At 45.1% G+C, this 20,312-nt stretch overlaps 1 protein-coding gene across 1 annotated transcript in view; it reads right to left on the bottom strand.

Moving 5' to 3' along the window:
- The window catches only part of EMP1 (epithelial membrane protein 1), a 35,738-nt gene that overhangs the window by 4,741 nt on the left and 10,685 nt on the right, over window positions 1-20,312 (bottom strand). The window contains exons 2-4 of the mRNA XM_084810065.1: window positions 10,975-11,093; window positions 563-671; window positions 299-439 (exon numbers count right to left, since the gene is read on the bottom strand). Of these exons, the coding sequence (XP_084666191.1) occupies window positions 299-439; window positions 563-671; window positions 10,975-11,052 (328 nt within the window). The 5' untranslated portion in view covers window positions 11,053-11,093. The remainder of the gene's footprint in view (window positions 1-298; window positions 440-562; window positions 672-10,974; window positions 11,094-20,312) is intronic.

Raw genomic sequence — 20,312 nt, forward strand, 5'->3', positions numbered from 1 at the left:
GCTCATGGAGGCAAGTAAAATCCAGGTGTGGAGTAGAGGCGTAACTCTTTGTCCGTGTGCTGTCTGTCTTACAGTGGCCTAGAAGCCAATGAATCTGGTCAGCAATCACCGATATATATTTCAACCATACACCAGACTTCCCCAGCCAGGCACCCTCCAGATGTGATGGACTATGGCTCCCATCCATCACCAGCACAGTTGTTGGATGGTGGGATTTGTAGTCCAATGCATTTGGAAGGCACCAGGTTGGGAAGGGTTGCCATACAACATTGTATGTGTACGTGTGTGTCTTACTTACAGCAAACCAGCATAATGGCTCCAGTGATGTAGAAGCGTTTTCCTTTCTCCATAGTGAAGAGCTGAACCGCAAACATGACCAGAGAGACAAAGGAAAAGATGATGGCCAGGATCATGAAGGCCTGCACTGCCTTGAGGGCAGCTAGTGACACATGGAAGAGAGAGAGAAAGGTTTGAGTATGAAGGAAGGCAGTATTGAGCTCAAAACGCACCACAGTGTTTCTAATAGTGCAGATTATTCAAAGCAGACTCAATGGTCTCTTACCGAGGTCATCACCAATGAAAGGAAGAGCTTTGCACTGGCTGCCGCTACATTCCAGCCAGAGCCCTGATGTGTTTGTTGGGCCCTTGGAAACTGAGCTTGCCATCCAGACCTAGAACAAAACAGAAGAGCCATGAATGTTTTATTGCCCTCCCTTCAAGAAAACCATCTTGCAGTTGCAGTCCTATCCATGACACAGGACTACTCAGAAGTAAGCCCCAGGTGATTTACTCCTCGTAAGCATGTTTAGGATGAAGCAGAATCCTGGGAAGCATAAAGGGGCTTGATTGGCAATTTGTTTGTAGAAGTGCCATCACCAGTTACTGTGCTTTACATTATTATAACCAGAAAAGATTGACATTTCTGCACCAAAAGGTTTTAAAAATTATACTGCCTGAGATCTGACATCAGTGCACAATTTGGAAAATATGCACACATGCATTAACTTTGGTTCATTCTAATTGTAAATGTGGAGGCGTTTGGGGTGGCATCAACTGAAAAAATAGGTTTTTTTTTTCAGTTGAGCTCACATATGAAGACAATCACTAATGTGACATTAAACACAAAGGGTGAAATGCAATGAAGTTTTTCCACTGATGGAACTGTTTCCATTGGCAGAACTGGGAGGTGGTGATTCCCCCGCCCCGCAGCCCCCTGTGCTCCCAAATCTGCTCTGGAGAGTTGGGGGACCCTCCGGAGCAAATTTTCAGGGTACGGGGGGGGCTGCGTGGGAAAGGAGGGTGGGATAAAGTCCTGTTGCCCATATATATATATATATATATATATATATATTCATTAATATGAACAGAACAAAAATATCTGAGATATTTGTGAAGTAGCAAAGAAAAATATTATTTCTATTATTAATAAACATAATTAGTATTATAAACATTAAATAATAATGAAAAGCAGTGCCCTACAAATCAAAAACCACGGAGATGGAGGTGAAGACTCAGCCAGCAGGAAAAGGTAGCTGCAGCTTTCGACTGATGCTGTAATTAACAAGTCCCAACTGTATACTAGGCGAGTCCCCCATTTTTATCCATGGAGCAGAAAACCTAATTTCAGCAGTTGAAACATGCCAAGTTAGGGGTTTATTATTTATTTTCCACATTTCTACTGTGCCCTTTGGAGCACAGTAGAAATGGGCATTGTGCTATTTGCATAAGGCTAATTATTATTACTATAGTTGTTGGTGCTGCAAACTTGGGGATCTTTGGGACAGAGCACGAGATTATGGGGTATGAGGCATGGAAGAGGCATGGAGGCAAGATGTGGTAAGAGAAGATGGATAAAGGACTATGGGCCTGGGAAGAGCACCTGTTTTCTTGCATAGAGTATAGCAGCCTTCTCTAACCTGGAACCCTCCAGATCATTTGGACTTCAACTCCCATGAGACCCATCCATCATGGATAACAGTGATTATGGGAGTTGTAGTCCAAAACATCTGGAAGTCATCAGACTGGGGAAGGCTGGGGTATAGGAAGCTGATTTATATCAAGTGGAATTATTTGTCCATCACGTCGAATGTTGTCTATTCTGATTGGCAACAGGTCCCCAGGCTTTCAGGCCAGGACTTTCCCATCATCAGCTTCCTGAGCCTTTCACCTGGAGATGCCAGGAACTGAACTTAGGACCTTCTGCATGCAGAGCAGGTGCTCCACCACGGTGGTCCTTCCTCACAGCTGTACTTTAATTTCAGTGGGGCTAGCATACGTATTCCTGATCACTTGTGCATTCTGTCCATAGATTTGCAATCTTTTCTCTCCAACTCTGAAAGCTAGAACTGTTTTTTTTAAAGAAAAAGGGAGGGAGGGAGGAAACAGAAGGAGAGTTTCTTGGGTGCATACATATCTCATCGGATGATATGCTTAAACCGAGCATATCTGATGCCCCTTGGACTTTTTCTGAAGGATCAGAAACTAATAAGCAAGGTGTTCACTCAACCTGAAGTGAATAATGTAAATGATCGTCAATCCATGAAACTCACTACTTGACTTACTGCTGCAGTGTTAAATACAGGATCGATCTCCTTCAAAAAGAATTTGGCTCATCATCTCTGGCACTAATACACCTTGGTGCTTCCTGCCCTCTGGTTATAGTACAGTGTAATTTAGTCTGATCAAAAATAAAAAAAGGTTTGTTTGATGGTCTCCTTGGCATTGCCTTAGTTCCAGAGGGTGGACTGGGTGATCTGTGATGGTACCCTTCCCGCCTTTTTTAGCGTTCTCAGCGGTCATGGTCATTCTGCAGATTGCCCACCTGATTAAATAATAACTTCCTAAGAATAAAGAAGTAATCTTTAAGAACTATTAAACACCATGTGCCCTGTGGAAAAGACCATTAATAGACCTCTAGATAGATCTTCTGTGTGATGCAGGCTTGGACAGATTTTTTTTCCCCTGATGGATGGATTTTTATTGGGGGGGGGGGGTAAAATGATTTTTTTATTGTAAACTACTACATTACTTATCCAGTCTTTTATTATATAGTGAGCTTCTCCTTATGCTGTTTAACTGTAGCTGTCCCACAAGAATGTCCATGATATACCAAGGTGGGTTGGATCTAGATCTAGTCATACTTAAGAGCAGACCCACTGAAATCAGTGGGACTTGTGTTAGTCGTGAGTAACATAAGCCCCACTCATTTCAGTGAGTCTACTCTAGGTCTGGCTATATCTGGATCCAACCCAGTAGGTCTCTTTATTTCTTTAAGAAGCAATCCTATACACGTTCACCTGGGAGTAAGCCTCATTGGATTCAATAGGGTGTGCTTCTGAGTAGACATGCATAGGGTTGCTCTGTTAACAAACTTGATGCGTTTTTCTTTGTTGCCTATATTTTTAACTTTATTATAAAATTAAATGCCATAGGGCAAGCCCCACTTTTTATATTTTAAAAGAAAACAAAGCAGCATGTAAATATTTTAAATAAATATATACATAATAAGTAAGTATATGGAAATTCTGGCACAGCAAGGAAGTTATGATCTAAATCCATGAGATATGCTCTTCTGTCATCTGTTGTCACATGTATGTGATTTTGAAAAAGGACAGGAGTTATTTCTTCAGAGTCTGTCCCTTAAGCCAGCCTTCCCCAACCTGATACCCTCCAAATGTGTTGGACAACTCCCATTGTCCCCAGCCCAACTTGAAAATTGGTCCTTCTGTTCTATTTTCCTTAAAGTTTGTCTAAATGACTAGAACTCATGTGCACACTCCAATTAAAGAAGGTCCCCATAGTTCCATACACAGTTGACAGGGCCCAATGTGGTCTACACCAGTGATGTAGTGGAAGGGGAACATGTGTGTGTGGCAGGGGTGGGGAGGATGCAGCGCTGGGGCTCTTTTAAGAGCAGAAGCAGTTATGTCATCTGCTGGAGTTCCATAGTAATTGATGGGCCCTTCTTGCTGCATAAATGAGGAGATAATGAGACTTCCAAGTTTTACTGTTGTTTATGACAGATTCACATAGAGGAAATCAGAGGGCGGGTTTGCATGATAATGGAGAGTAAATAAGCTCAGTTTGCAAACCACCATCCCAGTCACCCACCCTCATCAAGTTCGGACATCACAACAACCTGCGCCTGGTAAGTGTTATTATGCCAATTAGGTGGCTTGTGACTGGCACACATTGGGAGGGAAAATAAACCACCATGGCTTATTTTCGCTCCATGATCTTGCGAACCTGGTCAGAATATGAGGAAAAGTAGAGACTGGATCAAATCTTTCCTTTTCTTTGATGAGGTTCCTACTTCACTCTAGCAGTTTAACTGGTAACTTCTTTGCAAGATTGCTTGCATTTTAATTCAAATCCATTCATTTCATTTCAGCTAGCTGAAAAACAGCATTTGTTAAACCTCAGTATGTTTTATTAGTTGAACCAATGCAGTCAGAAGTAAGAACCGCAGAATTCAATGGAGCTTACTCCCAGGTAACTATGCACAGAATTGCAGTCATGCTGTCCCTCATACACTGGGGGACAATGCACTGCTGCTCTTTGGTGTGTGTCTGTCCGCACACTTGTACGCACGCACGTGTGCATGCATGCACACACACACACACACACACACACACACTGTCAAGATGAGCTTCTTTACTTCAAAATTTAGGAGGACATCACTGGTCTGCATGGTCAATGTGGCACAGCCAGTTCCTCATAACACGTATCAGGGAAAGCCACAGGTGGAAAGGTAGCCACCTTGTCCTAACATACTTCCTGTATTCCAAACCCAACAAAGAGCATGGGAAGCTGCAGCCGGACTGGGTGTTACAATGATCTTCCCAAGCCTCTATCTGGGTAATACACAGACCGCAAAAGTCTGTTCCCTTGGATCTCTGCTGAGGCAGGATCTGTGCCAAACATTGGAACAACAGAATGCTGAGAAAATAAAGAACTCGCTGTGGTTTCCTAAGCTTTTTGGCTTCGAAATGTCCTTCCTGTTGTTGTTCAATGTTATGCTGGCTGGCTCTTCTTTTTTTAAGAAAGAAATGAATAAATGATAGGCTGTTTTCAGGCAGGAGCATCCAGCAGGGGTCATCATAAACTAAAGCAAAGGAGCAGGTCTTGCTTGGGTTATGTAAATACACAGGGATGGCAGAGAATTCCGCCACGGATTTCAGTGAGGCTGAGTGCACTGGCATTCGGCCCCCCGAAACCCGTGGTGGAACAGCCTTCCACCCCCCGCCACCCCGTGGAATGAAACTTACCTGGGGCTCCGGTGGTGGCGGCTGGTCTTTCGGCCGGCTGCTGCAGCTGCCATTTGCGTCCTGCCAAGCTGCCGTGATAGGCTAAGTAAGTATTTATGTAGCCTATCATGGCAAAGAGCAAGGACGCAAACGGCGGCCGCTACGCCATTTGCGCCGCTGCTCTTTCCGTGATAGGCTACGTAAGTATTTATGTAGCCTATCACGGTAAAGGCAGCCATGCAAATGGCAGCTACTACCATAAGTATTTACATAGCCTATCACGGTGAAGAGCAGGGATGCAAACGGCAGCCATTTGCGTGGCGGCCATTTGCGTGGCTGCCTTTACCGTGAAAGGCTATGTAAATACTTACGTAGCCTATCATGGAAAGAGCAGCAGCGCAAACGGCGTAGTGGCCGCCGTTTGCGTCCCTGCTCTTTGCTGTGATAGGCTACGTAAATACTTATAAAGGCAGCATGGCTGGACGCAAATGGCGGCCGCTACGGCGGCCGCCATTTGCATCTATAGCAGCCCGGCCGCAGCCGGAACTCCAGCTGCGGACGGCCCTGGCCGGCCACTCCGCAGAGCTGCCGTGGAGTGGAGCCAGCCAAGGAGGATTCCAGGGGGAGGGACAGAGCGCCTCCCCCCCCACCGCGAATCACATCTGCGAAAAGGTAAGTGACTTTCGTACATCCCTAAAATACACTAGGGATGTGCGAAAGTCACTTACCTTTTTGCAGTGGTGATTCGCGGTGGGGGGGAGGCGCTTCGCTTCTCCCCCCGAAGTTCAGGCGAGGGGGGGGAGGCGCCCCGCCTCGCCCGCCCAAAATTCAGGCCAGGGGGGGAGGCGCCCTGCCTTGCCCGGCCGAAATTCAGGCCGGGGAGAAGCGCCCCGTCTCCCCGGCCGCGAAAGAAAAAGTAAAAAAACAAACAAACCCGTGATAGGCTACGTGACGATTAACGTAGCCTATCATGGCTGACTTTGGAAATCTAGCCATGATAGGCTACGTAACTCGTCACATAGCCTATCACGGGTGTGTGTTGTTGTTTTTTTTACTTTTTTATTTTATAATGGCGGCGGTGGCAGCCGGTCGGGAGACCGGCCGCCGCCCCTGCTGAAACGCCGCCGGGACCCGCCGCTGAGAGGGACATTCAGCCACGGTAAGTCCCATCCCGGGGGGGGGGCGGCGGAGAATTTCCCCAACACTTTCGGGGGGCTGAATGCCTCGGCGCTCGGCCTCCCGAAGATTTGTGGAGAAATTCTCCACCATCCCTAAAATACACACATAGTTTGAGCAGCCATGAGTAAAATGTCCTCATGCCTTCCTGCCTTTTACGTTCTATTACTAGTCGGCGGCCTCTAGCAGTCCAAATCAAACCAGGTTAACTCTGAAATACATTCCAGTCAATCGAATGGGACTTATTTCCTAACAAATCTGCTTATTAAAGCAGGATTAGGTATATCTCATTTCAACATCAGTCCTCACACCATTTTTCTGTAAAGAAATCCCAGAGACATGGAAATGTCTATTTTATGTGTGTTTTCTATTGCAGAGAAAGTGGTTTGGAAAGCACCAGTTTTGAATCTTCCATCAGACATTTCTAAAAAGTCACAAATATTCCTCTCCCCCACCCCCCACCCCACAAATTGCTTAGCCATGCCATGAAACAATTACAAAGGAACTTGTAGGGCAGCGGTTATACTCCTGGTTTGCTTATCTCATGAAGACTGCACTTATCATGGTGTGCTTACTGACATTTGTCTAATTAAGGTTATGAGCTGTCTCTTAGACCACACGCTGCTTTGGGTCATTTCAAATAGGCATGTAAAGCGTGTGGCATAGCAGGAAACCAACCTCAGCTGAGATGACTACTTTGAAGCTAATTTTACAGCAATACAGAATCAACACTACAGTAACTTGATTGAAATGATCAGAGTAGCCAGCAGTGGCAATAGGAATGATATTGGGCATTCAAAGAGAGAAAAACCTGTGTGATGAACTATATCTGATATTTATGAATGACAGCATAGGATGAATGTCACCCTACATGTAGGACTTAGGGAGCAATCCTACAGGGATAGGCGGCCACCTCCGAACTCGGAGGCGACCGCCTATCCAATGCAGGGCAGGAGAAGCACGGAGGGGATTGTTTCCTCCATGCTTCTCCTGCCCTGCATTTGCAGCTAGACAGCCAATTTCGGCTGTCTAGCTGCGAGAAGGCAGAGCGGGGGAGGAGGCTGGCAGACAATACATAGGATGTGTTGTACCGGCATTTCCGCCTTCCCCATCGCCGAACACCCCCCCACCCGGAATGCCCCGTTTTGTCTGCTCCGTGCTCCTCTTCTGAGCGTGGAGTGCGGGGCTGTTCTGTGCTGCCAGTGCATGGGGGGGGGGGGAGATCAGTTGTCTGGGAACCGACCTCAGAGCACAGAGATTCCATTCTGGGTTTAATTACAACCAGCCAGAAGGCTTAAGGAGCTATCCAAGGTACTGAACCTAATCCCCAAAATGGGTCCAGCACCCTGGATAGCTCCTTTAGACTTCTTACTGGTTGTAACTAAAACCCAGAATGGACCCTCCACTCCACCACAACTGGAGCCACCAGCCTCCCTTGGCTCCTGGTGTTCAAAGTTGGACTCTTAGGATCTAGTCACACATCCATCAAGGGATGTCTTCTCAATAAAAATAAAAACAGAGCTAAATAACTACGCAACAAAATCTTCAAAAAATGTCAGCCTCTTCTTCATAGGAACTGCCACAGTGAGGGCTAGGATGTTGAGTGGTATAATCCTCACTCCCTCTGTGGTAGTGGGGTGGCAGAGAGGAAGCTTGAAGGACAGATTATGCTCAGCTCATGGCTGGAGTCTTACTGATGAGCATTGTTCAGCTTGTGGAAGAATTCTGGGCAATGTGTTTCAAGTCAAGAAACACTTCAGAGTTGAAGAAAGAGCTTAAACTTGCTCTGTGATCTCAGACACATGAAACTCTCCATACATTATGCCAGTTTCCCCCAAGCTGGCACACTCCAGATGTGTTGGATTACAACTCCCACAATCCCCATGCTGGTTGGAAGATGATGCAAGTTATAGTCCCAAACCTCCGGCAGGCACCAGGTTAGGAAATCCTGCTTTATGTTGTTGTGGGTTTTTGCAAAGAGGCTTTCCTGAACTGCTTGGTCATTCATCTTGTGTTTGCTGTTGGATCCTCTACTGCAGAGTGTCTGAGGAAATCTGAATCCACCAAAGCTTGGCCTGCTAACATCTTTAAAGTCTTAGATGTCTGCGTGCAGGCAGGTAATTGACCTGTGCTGTGCATTTTACAATCTGTTCTCCTGGATTTGCAGGCAATCCCCTATTGTGACACAACAAGGTCTTAATCTTAAAACATCCAAGGCTGGATGCAGCTAGCAAGTACACACAAGCAAAAACCGTTCCCTACACATCGTTGTTTTAATCATCACACAGACAAACAGAATGTGGTGCATAACAGAAACCAGTGGAAGGTATATTAACCATACATTACTATGTGTGCGCCTTGGATGCGGGTAGGACTAATCAATCAGGAACTGAAGCATCAGTTAATTAGTCTAATCCATTAACTGGCTGTGTCTTTGTTTTTTTAAAAAATGAGATGTCGTGTCCTGTAATAACCTCTGAAATGGATTTAGCTGTTCCGTTCTTTAGAGTTTGGTGGAGCATGTGTGGAATACTTTGCCCCTCCCCTTCAAAGAATACTTCCAGCAAAGCCCAGTGGTCTCTGTGGGTCTGTATGTGAATATCCACTAGGGGGCGGTATAATCACAGGATGTTGAGAGGAAAAAGATGGAAGCCGCCTGAGAGGAGGGAGGGTGTCTCTCTAGAATGCCTTTGGTTCTTTCATTATTTAATGCGGAGAAGTGATTGAAGTCCATTAAGGACAGATGTACCCAATGGACTGGTCTGGAGAACTAGCATAGTCTTTAAGGTGCTGCAGGACTCTTTGTGGTTGTAGTGAATGCATATAAGTTACTGGTCATGTCCCAAATCTGGCGCATATCAACCAAATTGTGATTTATCAGTATTTACCAGTGTCAGTCAGAGAAATGGAGAAGTATGTATATCTGTTTGGACTACTGTAAACACACTCTTCATGGGGATGCCTTCAAAAACTGTTCAGAAACTTCCGCTGGTCCAGAATGCTGTGGCCAGACTGTTGACCCAGGCTGGTTACGGAGAGCACGTGACTCCCTTGTTGCAACAGTTTCACTGGCTACCAGTCTGTTTCCAGGCAGAATTCAAAGTGCTGGCTATGACCTATAAAGCCCTATACAGCTTGGGACCAGACTACCTGAAAGATTGCCTTCTCCATAGGAGCCTGCCCTGTCCTTAAGATCTTCTGGAGAGTCTCTCCTTTTGAGACCACCATCTTCAGAGGAATGCTTGGGGGCAGCCTGAGAGAGGCCCTTTTCAGTGGGCGCTCCCAGGATGTGGAACTCTCCTTTCAAGGCTGGCTAGGTTCCCTCCTTCTTTGTTATCCTTCCACTGGCAGGCAAAGACTGCTTTATTCAAGAAGGCCTTTAGCTTGTAAGTTGGTCTGTTGGGCTGGGTGCTGTTTTTTTTTTTTTTTATTCTGTTACAGTTATGTTTTTATTGAATTTTAATGTATTGTTTTATTATTTTAATCAATGGTTATTGTACCTGTAAGCTGCCTTAAATGCCATTTTTAATAGAAAGATGGGGAAAATCAAATAAATAAATAAATAATATTTTCAGACATTCACAAAATTCATCTGGGTTTGTCAGCACTCACTCACATATGAATGTTAACATTCACCAAATTTGGACACACACTGCAAAACCTATATACCTAGTTAATAGGACAGTTTAACTGTTAATAGATAGGCTCTTTTTTTAATTAGTGATTTCAGCTAGTTTTAATTTTTGTATTAATTGGGAGTTTTTAAAAGTGAAAACAAACCCATAAAGCACACCCTTTGGTCCTGAAGACTGCTGTTCTCCTATCTGTCCTGAGATGCAGTAGTAAAATCAGTGTTCCGGTTTGGGCAGGGAGGTTTACAATATAAATCAAGGACCATGGTAAATAACTATCTTCCTATCTTCACATTGTTCCTGGCTTTGCCTAAATAGTTCACAAAAATATATATTTTATGATTCCAGAAACAGATGAGGAGGAAAAGACCTTATAATTATGTAGCAGACTGTCTGGCAGGTGGGACCGTAAAGCATCTCAAAAGTATTATGTACTAATTCCACTCACTCAACTGGTTTCTGAGTGGGGCGTGTCCGGGTGTTTTTACTCCAGGATAGGAGAGTGGGAACATCACCATTTCACGGTTGAGGTTGCCTTGAATTGCTGCTTTGTTTCAGATAATAAATAGAGACTGTTCCAGTTCTCAGGGTGTGACTTGTGTGATAGGTTTCAGCAGGCAGAAATGCAAAGTGAGGCACCTTAAGCTATATAAGTGGACCCAAAACGTTTCCTTATATTTATTTTTTCTAGAGGGGATTTCTCTTCTGGAGGTAAATCAGCATAAAAGTATTACTCTTAAATTGGCCTTTATGTGCGTGCGTGTGTGTGTGTGTGTGCGCGCGCATGCAAAGAATGTACTGGACTCTTGGTCAGAAAATGAGTGCTTTGATTCCCTTGGCCTACATCAAACTGGAGGAAATCAAAATGTCCTGTCAACAATATCCCAGAAAGGTCACATTGGAAGGGTCTTGCTACTTACATTAGCAGTGGTGGAGACAAAGAGCATGACCACCGTGGCAGTGTGGAGCACAAAAATACTAGCCAGTAGTACCAACATCTCGGCTCCTCAGTGCAGTGGTGCCTCAAATGCAGAGAAGTCTGTTGGGGAGAAACACAGGTAGGAGAATATTTTTAAAATGGTGCTGAATCTAAGAGCACTGTTTAAAACTAAACCGTGTATATGCACACAGCTTAAGACACTGGCTTTAAATTCATGACGACAACATAAAGGGACACAGCACTGCAAACGCTAGCAAATGTAATGTAATTATTATTCTGAGATATTAGCGAGGTACTGTAACCACTGCAACTAGTTTTTCAGGAAATTAAAAGTAGGCTTGTAGAAAAATCCTGGGTATGTTTGGGAATACAGATAGAATAAGTTTATAACCACCAAGGAAGTTTATAGCTATGCAACATTTTCTTCAAAAAAGAAAACAAAAGAAAGATACACTTTATTTTAGTTTTATCCTACCTGCTGAAGCAAGGGTGGGGAACCTGGTGCCATATATAGACGTCAGCGTAGTTTCGTGCAGAACTCGGCCTAGCTTCAAAGCCCACCATCTTTGCAAACTTTTCCCACATTGCCTCTGGCCTCACCTACCGCTGGAATGTGAACTCTGGCAAGTTTTGACCAAGGTAATGCCAATCCAGACAGGAAAAAGGTTCCCCATCCCTGTTCTAAGGAGCACAGCACAGCTACATCTCCCCTGGCCCATTTTATTCTCAAAACAACCCCTCAAGGTGAGCTAGTCTGAGAGTTAGTGCCTAGCCCACCGTCACCCAGTGAGCATCATAGTGATTGGGAATTTGAATCCCAGTCTTCCCAGTTCAACACGCTGACCATTACACCACACACCAGTACTTGATATTTCAGTATCATATTCCAGGCAATACAGTCAAGAAAGGAATTTTGCTTTCCATGAATACTCATTCTACTCTAAATATTCTTTAACTCAGGGCTTACCTAGATGTTAGATAGATCAATGATTGGATCTCCTGACATTGATTTTTATACTAAAAGCAGATATGGCCAGGGGCAGGGGGGAGTTCCAGAGCCTGTTCCACAGCAGCCACTGAGAAGGCTCTGTCTTCAGTTCCTGCCAAACATGCTTCCGACGTTGACAGGACAGAAAAAAGAGCCTTTCCCAAAGACCTTAACACCTGGGCAGGCTCAGATTGTAGAATACAGTCAGCTAACTTGCTCCCAAGTTGTGTCAGGCCTTCTAGCTAATAACCAGCCCTTTGAATTGTGCCAGGAAATGGACTGGTAGCTAATGAAGCTGTTGTAATATGGGAGTCATGTGCTCCTTATAATCAGCCCTTGTCAGCAGTGCGACATACCTGGAGGGCACCAGGTTGAGAAGGTTGCAGTAGACCAGGAAGTGGGGCACCTATGGCCCTCCAGATGTTGATGCATTTCTATCCCATCCCTCAACTTTGCCCAGGCTAGCTAGGGCTGATCTGAATGGGAGTTCAGCAACATCTGGAGAGGCACAAGTTCCCCAGCCCTGCCATAGACTATGGTATACAAGGGACTGAGTATGATTTGGGCGTGGAATGTTTGGTAATGCATGAGTTCTCTGCCTGGTGAAAGGCAGCTAGAGTGGGGGCCACTTGGGCTTCATGGCTCAAGGTGCTCCACAGTACTGGTGTAGCCACCAAGAAGGCCCCATCTCTTGTCCCAACTAAACATGCCCCCATCATCAACGGGACACAGAGAAGGACATCTGCACTTGATCTCAACGAGCACACAGGCTGATACGGGATGAGGTGGTCCTTCAGGTATCCTGGACATAATCCATTTAGGGCTTTAAAAGTAATGCCCAACCCTTTGAATTGTGCCTGGAAACAAACTGGCAACCAGTACAAGAACTGCAGGGCAGGTGTAATATGGTCCTAAGTGCAAGCACACACAACATCCTTGCTGCAGCATTCTGATATGCTCATTCTCTCTCTCTCTCTCTCTCTCTCTCTCCCTCCCTCCCTCTCTCTCTCTCTCTCTCTCTCTCTCTCTCTCTGCATTGAATCATGCAACCTCCCCACTGGTGGCCTGAATTGGTATAAACTGGTCCTGGCATCCCCAGGCCTTCATGCTAGATTATTGTCAGTCAGGCACCATGACATTTAGGAAGGCCCGCTGTTGGAAGAGATGGATCAATGATGTTACTGTAGCAGTTCCTGCACAAGAACAAACACTGCTTTGAAACGTGGGACCCGCCCAATAATTTTTTAATACAATGAGCTTGCTTCAGTACATTTCCAAAGAAAGCTGCCATTTATTTGTAATTAACTTGATTCATTTTCCCATTCTTTCCTGTCCATGCAACAAGTTCTGATTAACTGTGGAATTTCCTCAGCGGTGCTGACTGTTTTTGTCTGGAAGTGGGAAGAGCTCAGAGTCTTAGTCACTCTTGCTGCTGCTGCTACAGTTAAAGAGAAGCAGCTGCTGGGTTCTTCATGGCAGCATGGGAATCTCAGGTCTCCCTTCCCAGAATGCCTTCTTGGCTAAGGGCATGACTGCCCATGCACTCCCTGAACATGAGACAGTGTGTGAGCACTACACTGGAAGAAGTGGTGACGATTCCCTCCAACCCCCCAAAGTCCATTGTCATACCAATAGCTGCATAACCCTTGTACAGCATGTCAGATGACATAGACCCCACTGTCTCTGTCACACCAAGATCTTTTCTACATGAAGCTTTTAATTGGCTATTAATCTGCTGCATCTACTTTCAGTTTCATCATAGAATTGAGATCCGAGCACTACATGAAGAGTGTTTCCTTTCCTGGTTTTCTACTACATAACCTCTCAGTGGCACTGTGGTGTAGTGGAATAGTGCAAATACACAAGTGAAAAAAGCAATTCCTTTTGCTTTTACGATTAAATGCCACATTTTCCTTGCTATAAAAAAGCTCACGGAAAGTGCTCTATATAGAAGCAAAACTGGAGGGTCATGACATCGTCTAAAGAACCTGTAAACAACCATAAGTAGGGAATGATTAGTGCATGATAAATGCCTCCTGTCCTGTAGAAAAGTCCCAACAGGCAGAGGATAAGCATGGGTGCTGCCATATAAATGCCCAGAATGCATTGAGCCCCTTAGCTTTGCACTTTTCCCACTTTGTGGGATTGCTGTCAGTGTAATCCAGTCATGGGAGCCGTTTTTGCCCCTGTTACAACAGTGCCCACAGGTACAGTGTCTTGCTTTCCCCCATAGAAGTTGTCAGCTGCTCTCTTACATAGCAGAAGGTAAAGAGATGCACATGGAGACACCACGGGGGTAGGAAATAAGGCTGCCCTCCACCTCTGATGCCCCAACTGTGTCCCAGTTTGCAGCCCAATTACTCATAGATCACAAACAGGACCCACTGAGAACTGAGCCCTTCTCCCTCCCCCTGGCCCAGTCTGGCCAGCCAAATACCCCATCTACGCTCCAAATACCCCATATATTGCCTCCGTTACAAACTTGGCAACTCTCCCACATGACTCCCATATTCTATACTCATTATTTGGGAATCACTGAAAAATAAAGGCCTAATGCCAAGCCCCTTTCCACCTCACATCATGCTGACCAAAAGCACTAGAATTTCATCTTGCTTGCCAGTGATACTTTGATCAACAGTTCCCAAGTACAAACAGATCAGAGATGAACAACATGTTCCCAGTTCCTAAGTGCCAGGCCTGAACTTCTAGGCATCAACCTCATGTTTTAACTACTCAAGGTTCTTGGCTTGCTTTTATTTCACCCTGGGACCTTGTGGGTCATCCAATGTAGAGGTGGGCAGACTTTGGGCTAATGGTATCTATTTTGTTTTTCATAGAATGTTGAGGTCCACCAACTGGAGTCTGGTGAAAACAGTGGCTGGGCCGGTGGACCAAAATGCAAAATGGTGGCTCAGTTGGTGAAGCCAATCAGCTCCTGCATCCTATGAGCCATACACTGTGATAACCTGCATAGGAAAGTACAGATCTTAATCTGAGTTACTACAGATGAGGGATTCAAACACAAAATGCTCAAACTGGCCAGTGGAACTGCACAAAGCCCTGGTTAAAAGTAATCAATTAATACTAAATTTTTACAGGTGAGAGCACTAAGTCAGAGAGATAAACAATTAGCACAAAGACAGCCATGGCAAAGGGGTTCGGGAGGGGCACTTGCAAATTTAGGGAATAGCAAGCTATGTAAGTACTCCTAAGTCCCATTTAACAGCCGGGAAGCACTGAGAGTGCTTTCAGACAGGCAGCTCGTAGTGCTGCCAATCAAAAGCAGATATTCCATTTTTTCCTCCTTAACATACTTTTTCTGGTAAGAAAAAAGATGGAAGATGTGGTGGGAAAACACCAGAGAGATAAAAATGGGAGATGAGATCTCCTGGACCCCCATACAATTCCAGGTTTGAGGCAGGGCAACTGTCTGCAAGATAAAAAGCCTCATCTGGAAGCACCCTGGGACTCAACCAGTCATGAATCAGGCAAGCAACTGTGCCTAGGCTGTAGCCTTCTCATTGTTTCTGTTATTAAACAATTGGGAGTCAGAAGTCCTTGCTGGTCTACTCAGTGGCAATGCCCATGTGTCCCGTGTCGAAGGTCCCAAATCCAGTCCCTGGCATCTCCAGAGAGAGGTGGGGAAGTCCCTCAGCAGAAACCTCAGAGAGCCGTTACCAGCCAATGCAGTGGAGGCTGGTGGAACCGATGTCAGTGGGGCAGTGAATCCTCAGGGTCTCAGTCAGGGTCTCAGGGAATGAATCCTCAGGGTCTCAGTCAGAACCCAGCAGAACTCTAAAGGAGCTATCCAAGGTGCTTTATGCTCCTTTAGAGTTCTGGCTGGTTCTGACTGAAACCTGGAGCGGATTCACTGGCCCACTGACATCAGAGCCACCAGCCTGCCCTGAGTCAGCATAGACAATACTGACCCAGATGGACATTGTTCTGATTTGGTAGAAGGCAGGGCAGCTTCCAACTGCACATTGGCCAGTGCTGATCATTCTACCTGTCCCTGGTCTAATCCATTGATCTGGTCCAAGCAAAATTGTTTACTACTCATTAGTCATTGGTAACAGCAGCCACTGCTTTGTTAATGGGCCCCGTCACTGATCAGGAAGAAATGCAGCAACAGATTAGAAATAGGGGAGTGGTGTGCTGATGATACAATATATAATGACATGGCTTTGCTTTAATAATGCATTTTGTGGAAATCTGAACAACAGGGCTTTGCAGAGGCCCGTGTGTCTACCTTCTCCACTCCCTCCTCTACATCTAATTGCAATCTTGTGTGCCTGAGAGACCAGCTTTTAGAAAGGATTAGGCCCTTTTCGGAACAAGATGATATGACTTTCTCCATTTTTTACTGGGTCTGTCAAATATCACGGCTCCATCCCCGCTTAACCTCCACCAGGATCAGCAAGTAGCCAACAGAACTGTAGCCCCAGTTAGAAGTGAAAATGACTTGCTTGGTCACACTCTGGCCCAGACAAGGCCAGGCTTCCTCACCAAATGCTTCCTCAAAGCTATGAGGCACTTCCTGGAGGTGCAGCAGCCTTTCCTTTCCTGCACTGCTGTGTCTGACTGCCCGTTTGCCCTCCTTGATCAGTGCCCCATCCTTGCTGCTATTTGTTTGGCTGTATCTTCCTCCTTCACTTTTATTGCCTTCATTGTGATGCCCTCCAGACAAAGCCTCTGCATTCCACACAAGACTTTGTACACTGTCACAAAAGAATAATATTACTATTACTGCGGTGATAGTAATATTAATCTTTCTACCCACAAAATTGCCCTACACAAGTGTTCTGCATGTTCCATTGGCAATCCATAGCCAAGAGAGTCCCTCTAATTGCAAATCAAGTCTTTATCTCATACAAATGTTATGTTCTGCTGCCCAAATCCATTCAACCTATCCAGAAAGTATAAAGAGATACTCCACATCTCAAAATCGTTCTTCTTCTTGGCAAGGAAGTCATTGATTTACTTAATTCTTGGATCTATTCCTCAGTAGTTATGGCTTAAGCCCAACCTTCTGATCTGTGAACCCTGAAAGCCACACCCTGAAGGCAGATGTTTATTTTATTATGGAACTGCTACATTTGTTGAAGCTCATTTTCTATAGGAAATTCGATTTGATAACCCAAACGATCAGAATTAGTTCAGTGAAGGCTCTGTGGGATTTCTTTCCTTCTAAAAGGAAGCAGTGTCGAATCTTGTGCATGTCTACTGACAAGTAAATCCCATTGAGTTCACCAGGATATAGAATTGTAGCCTTGGGAAAGGTTTTTGCCTTTTGTCTAATATCCCAACAATATGAAACTATATTATGGCTATCTTGGTTTTCCTGTGTGTGACTGATAGAATTGCTATGACCTAGAGGTTTTCTACAGGAGGCTGTTAATCATTGTATCTACTTTCGGTTTCATCACAGAATTGAGATCCAAGCTCTACACAAAGAGCTTTTCCTTTCCTACTTTTCTGCTACATAACCTCTAGGTGGAGCTGTGCTATAGCGTTAGAGTTCAAAACAAGGAGAAACACCACTGTTTCCCCTATTCTAAAATAGTACCCCATTTTCCCCATTCTAAAAAAACCCAGGAAAGTGCTCTGAAAAAACAGAAGCAAAACTGAGGGATCACAACATTGTCAAAGAAACCATAAACAACCGTGAGTAAGGAATCACGAACGCACAATAAATGCCTTGTGTAGAAACACTCCTAGTCTACTAGTTTTTTATTGCCATTTTTATTCAATTATCTATCTTATTACTCAATGTTTCAACAATGTAGCCCCCTGCAATATGTGGCAAGTAACTATACCTTTTCCATTTATTTGTCTGTGTACAGTTGTCAGTTTTCTAGTAAAGAACTTTTGACAAAATGCTTCTGATTTTGCATGGAAAATCCATGCAAAATTCAAAGCTTCTGAAGTCTTGACTGATCACTTGTTCGCCATGCTCAGGTGATCCAGTTCGTGACAAAGGATGGATCAGAGAAAATGTAATTCTTGATATTTCTCTAACCCAGAGGAGGGATACCTAGCCTTTCCTGGGTTTGCCCAACTACCGTAATGTTTCTTAAGGTACGCTGAAGACATTGACATTCTGGGTAAGCTCAGGTTCAGACCTAGGGCATCTTCTTCCTTTCTGGTGAGTCTACCCAGTCATGTCCAGTTCTGAGTTCTTCCACAGTTGAATCAGGACTCCTTGCCCATGATACACAGACTGTTGGTACTAACATTTTCTGCTGTGGCACCCCGGTTGTGGAACAAACTTCCTAGAGAGGTTTGCCTGGCACCTATGGTGTACTCTTTCCAGTACCAGGTGAAGACCTTTTTATTTTCCCAGGCATTTTTAGCATTCCAGTTTTTTAGCTCTGTTGTCTTAAATCTGCTGCTAGGTTTTACTCTGGTTGTATTTTTATTCTGTACTGTAGTTGTAATCTATTATACTGTATTTTGTATTCTCTGCTGTATTTTTGTGGTTTTAATTTTGAGAACCGCCCTGAAAGCTTAAATAAATAAATAAATAAATAAATAAAGTGTGCTTTGTCACACTCTTCCTATATTAAAGTCCTGTGAGATCCTTCTACATCAGGGGTGTGGAACCGAATTCCATTTTGAAGAAGCTCTCAGGGGCAGCATTCCCATGCTGGGCGGGGCCAAAGGCAAATGAGGTGGAGCCAAAATTTTAAAAAATACCAGCATATTTTAGCTTAAAGGTCTTACTGCAAGTAACTAAACATCAGGAGAGGCATTTCAACCTTTAAGAATGAGGGGCAAACACACAAAATCCAGGAAATCACCAAGCAATCAGTTGGTGGGAAAGGATATGGGGAAGGGGTCCTGGCCATCTGGGAAACCCCAGGGTCCTGGATTGGGACCCCCAGGCCTGAGGTTCTACACCCCTGTTCTAAATGCATATGCATATCTTAGTCTCAAAGATGACATGGGAGGGAGAAAGAAAGAAAGAAAAGACAGGTAGTGCTTACTAAAACATAAGATTCCTGGCATTTCATTTGTTGGGACAATGTACAAAGGGGAAATCCTGGAAATGTCAGAACAGAATTGCAACTGAGTAAAGGCTTGATAAAGTTCAACTCCGCCTGCACTGAGACAGGAGAATGAAAAATATGCGCACAATGCACCTGAGCAGTGCTTGCCTTTGCTATTTCCTTGTGGCCTCACCCCACTCCAAGAGACAAGCCTTTTCCATGCCTCTGAACAGTGATTAACAAAAAAGAAACTCTCTGCCCTGGTTCCTTCAGTGCTGCCAAGTGGGGGGAAGATCAGATCAGAGTCGGCGGCCCAGGTTTGGAATGCTGAAAAGGTGAGGCCCTGTCCCAGGTTTTGCAGGTTATCGGGCTAGAGGACTGCAGTCAGACCGAGGGGTCAGACCAGAACACTCGCAGGGGCAAGAATGCAGAAGAGAAATGAAGAGTCTGAACATGCTCCACCAAACCCTTACTCACAAGACCTCACTCGTGAAGAACATAGGAAGCTGTCTTATACCAGGTCACCCTCTTTGACCATCTGGGCCTGTGCCATCTACTCCAGCAGCAGCTCCCTGGGGTTTCTGGCAGAGATCCCCACCACCAGGCAGAGATTCCAATCCCTCTGACCCTAACCCTATTGGGACCTTGGAGCTAGAGATGCCGGAGACTGAACCTGGGGCCTTGTGCGTGAAAAGGAGGTGCTCTACCATGGTTGCTGCCGCCGCCAGAACAACTCCTGTGTGGAGAAGCGAGGGCATGCAGGAAGGGGGTGGGGCTTCCTCAACTGTCATTTACCAGTTGGGTTGTCAACTCATCAGGACAGGTGCAAAAAAGGCTGAGTGGGGGCTACGGACATGTGTGTTCGAGGTGGCAAAAGGGCTTCTGATGGTGAATAATGACGTATTCAAGGAACTGTGAATGGGGTCTTACAGAAGGGAAGAGAAGGGAGAACTTGCAGAGTGACCAACATTTGGGCATTCCAAACAGCCTTCACTTTGGAGGGTGTTTGTAGTCATGAATTTCTCCTTCGACCAGATTCTCGGACATAATTGCACTGTCTTCCCTCAGCGGAAGAAACAGCTGTTACAGACAATCAGTTGATCTGGTGCTTGTTGTTTCCAGCTTGTGATAGGGAAAGAATGGGGCCAGAAGGGCCCCCAAAACATGTTTTCAATTCCCTCAGTCAGGCCCTGGGGAAGCGGAAAGATTGCCCCCTGCCGCCGCCACCCCACAAATAGGAAGTAGCCCTCACTGGTCTGCAACACTTACAGTCGATGGAAGTGGTGAAGTATGTACGTATATCAACTTCTAATGCATTCATTGTGAGAGTGGCAGTGAAGT

Source organism: Heloderma suspectum, chromosome 7 (assembly GCF_057233095.1).
Source record: "Heloderma suspectum isolate Gila_16-S chromosome 7, 16-S_ref, whole genome shotgun sequence".
NCBI classification, from domain to species: domain Eukaryota; kingdom Metazoa; phylum Chordata; class Lepidosauria; order Squamata; family Helodermatidae; genus Heloderma; species Heloderma suspectum.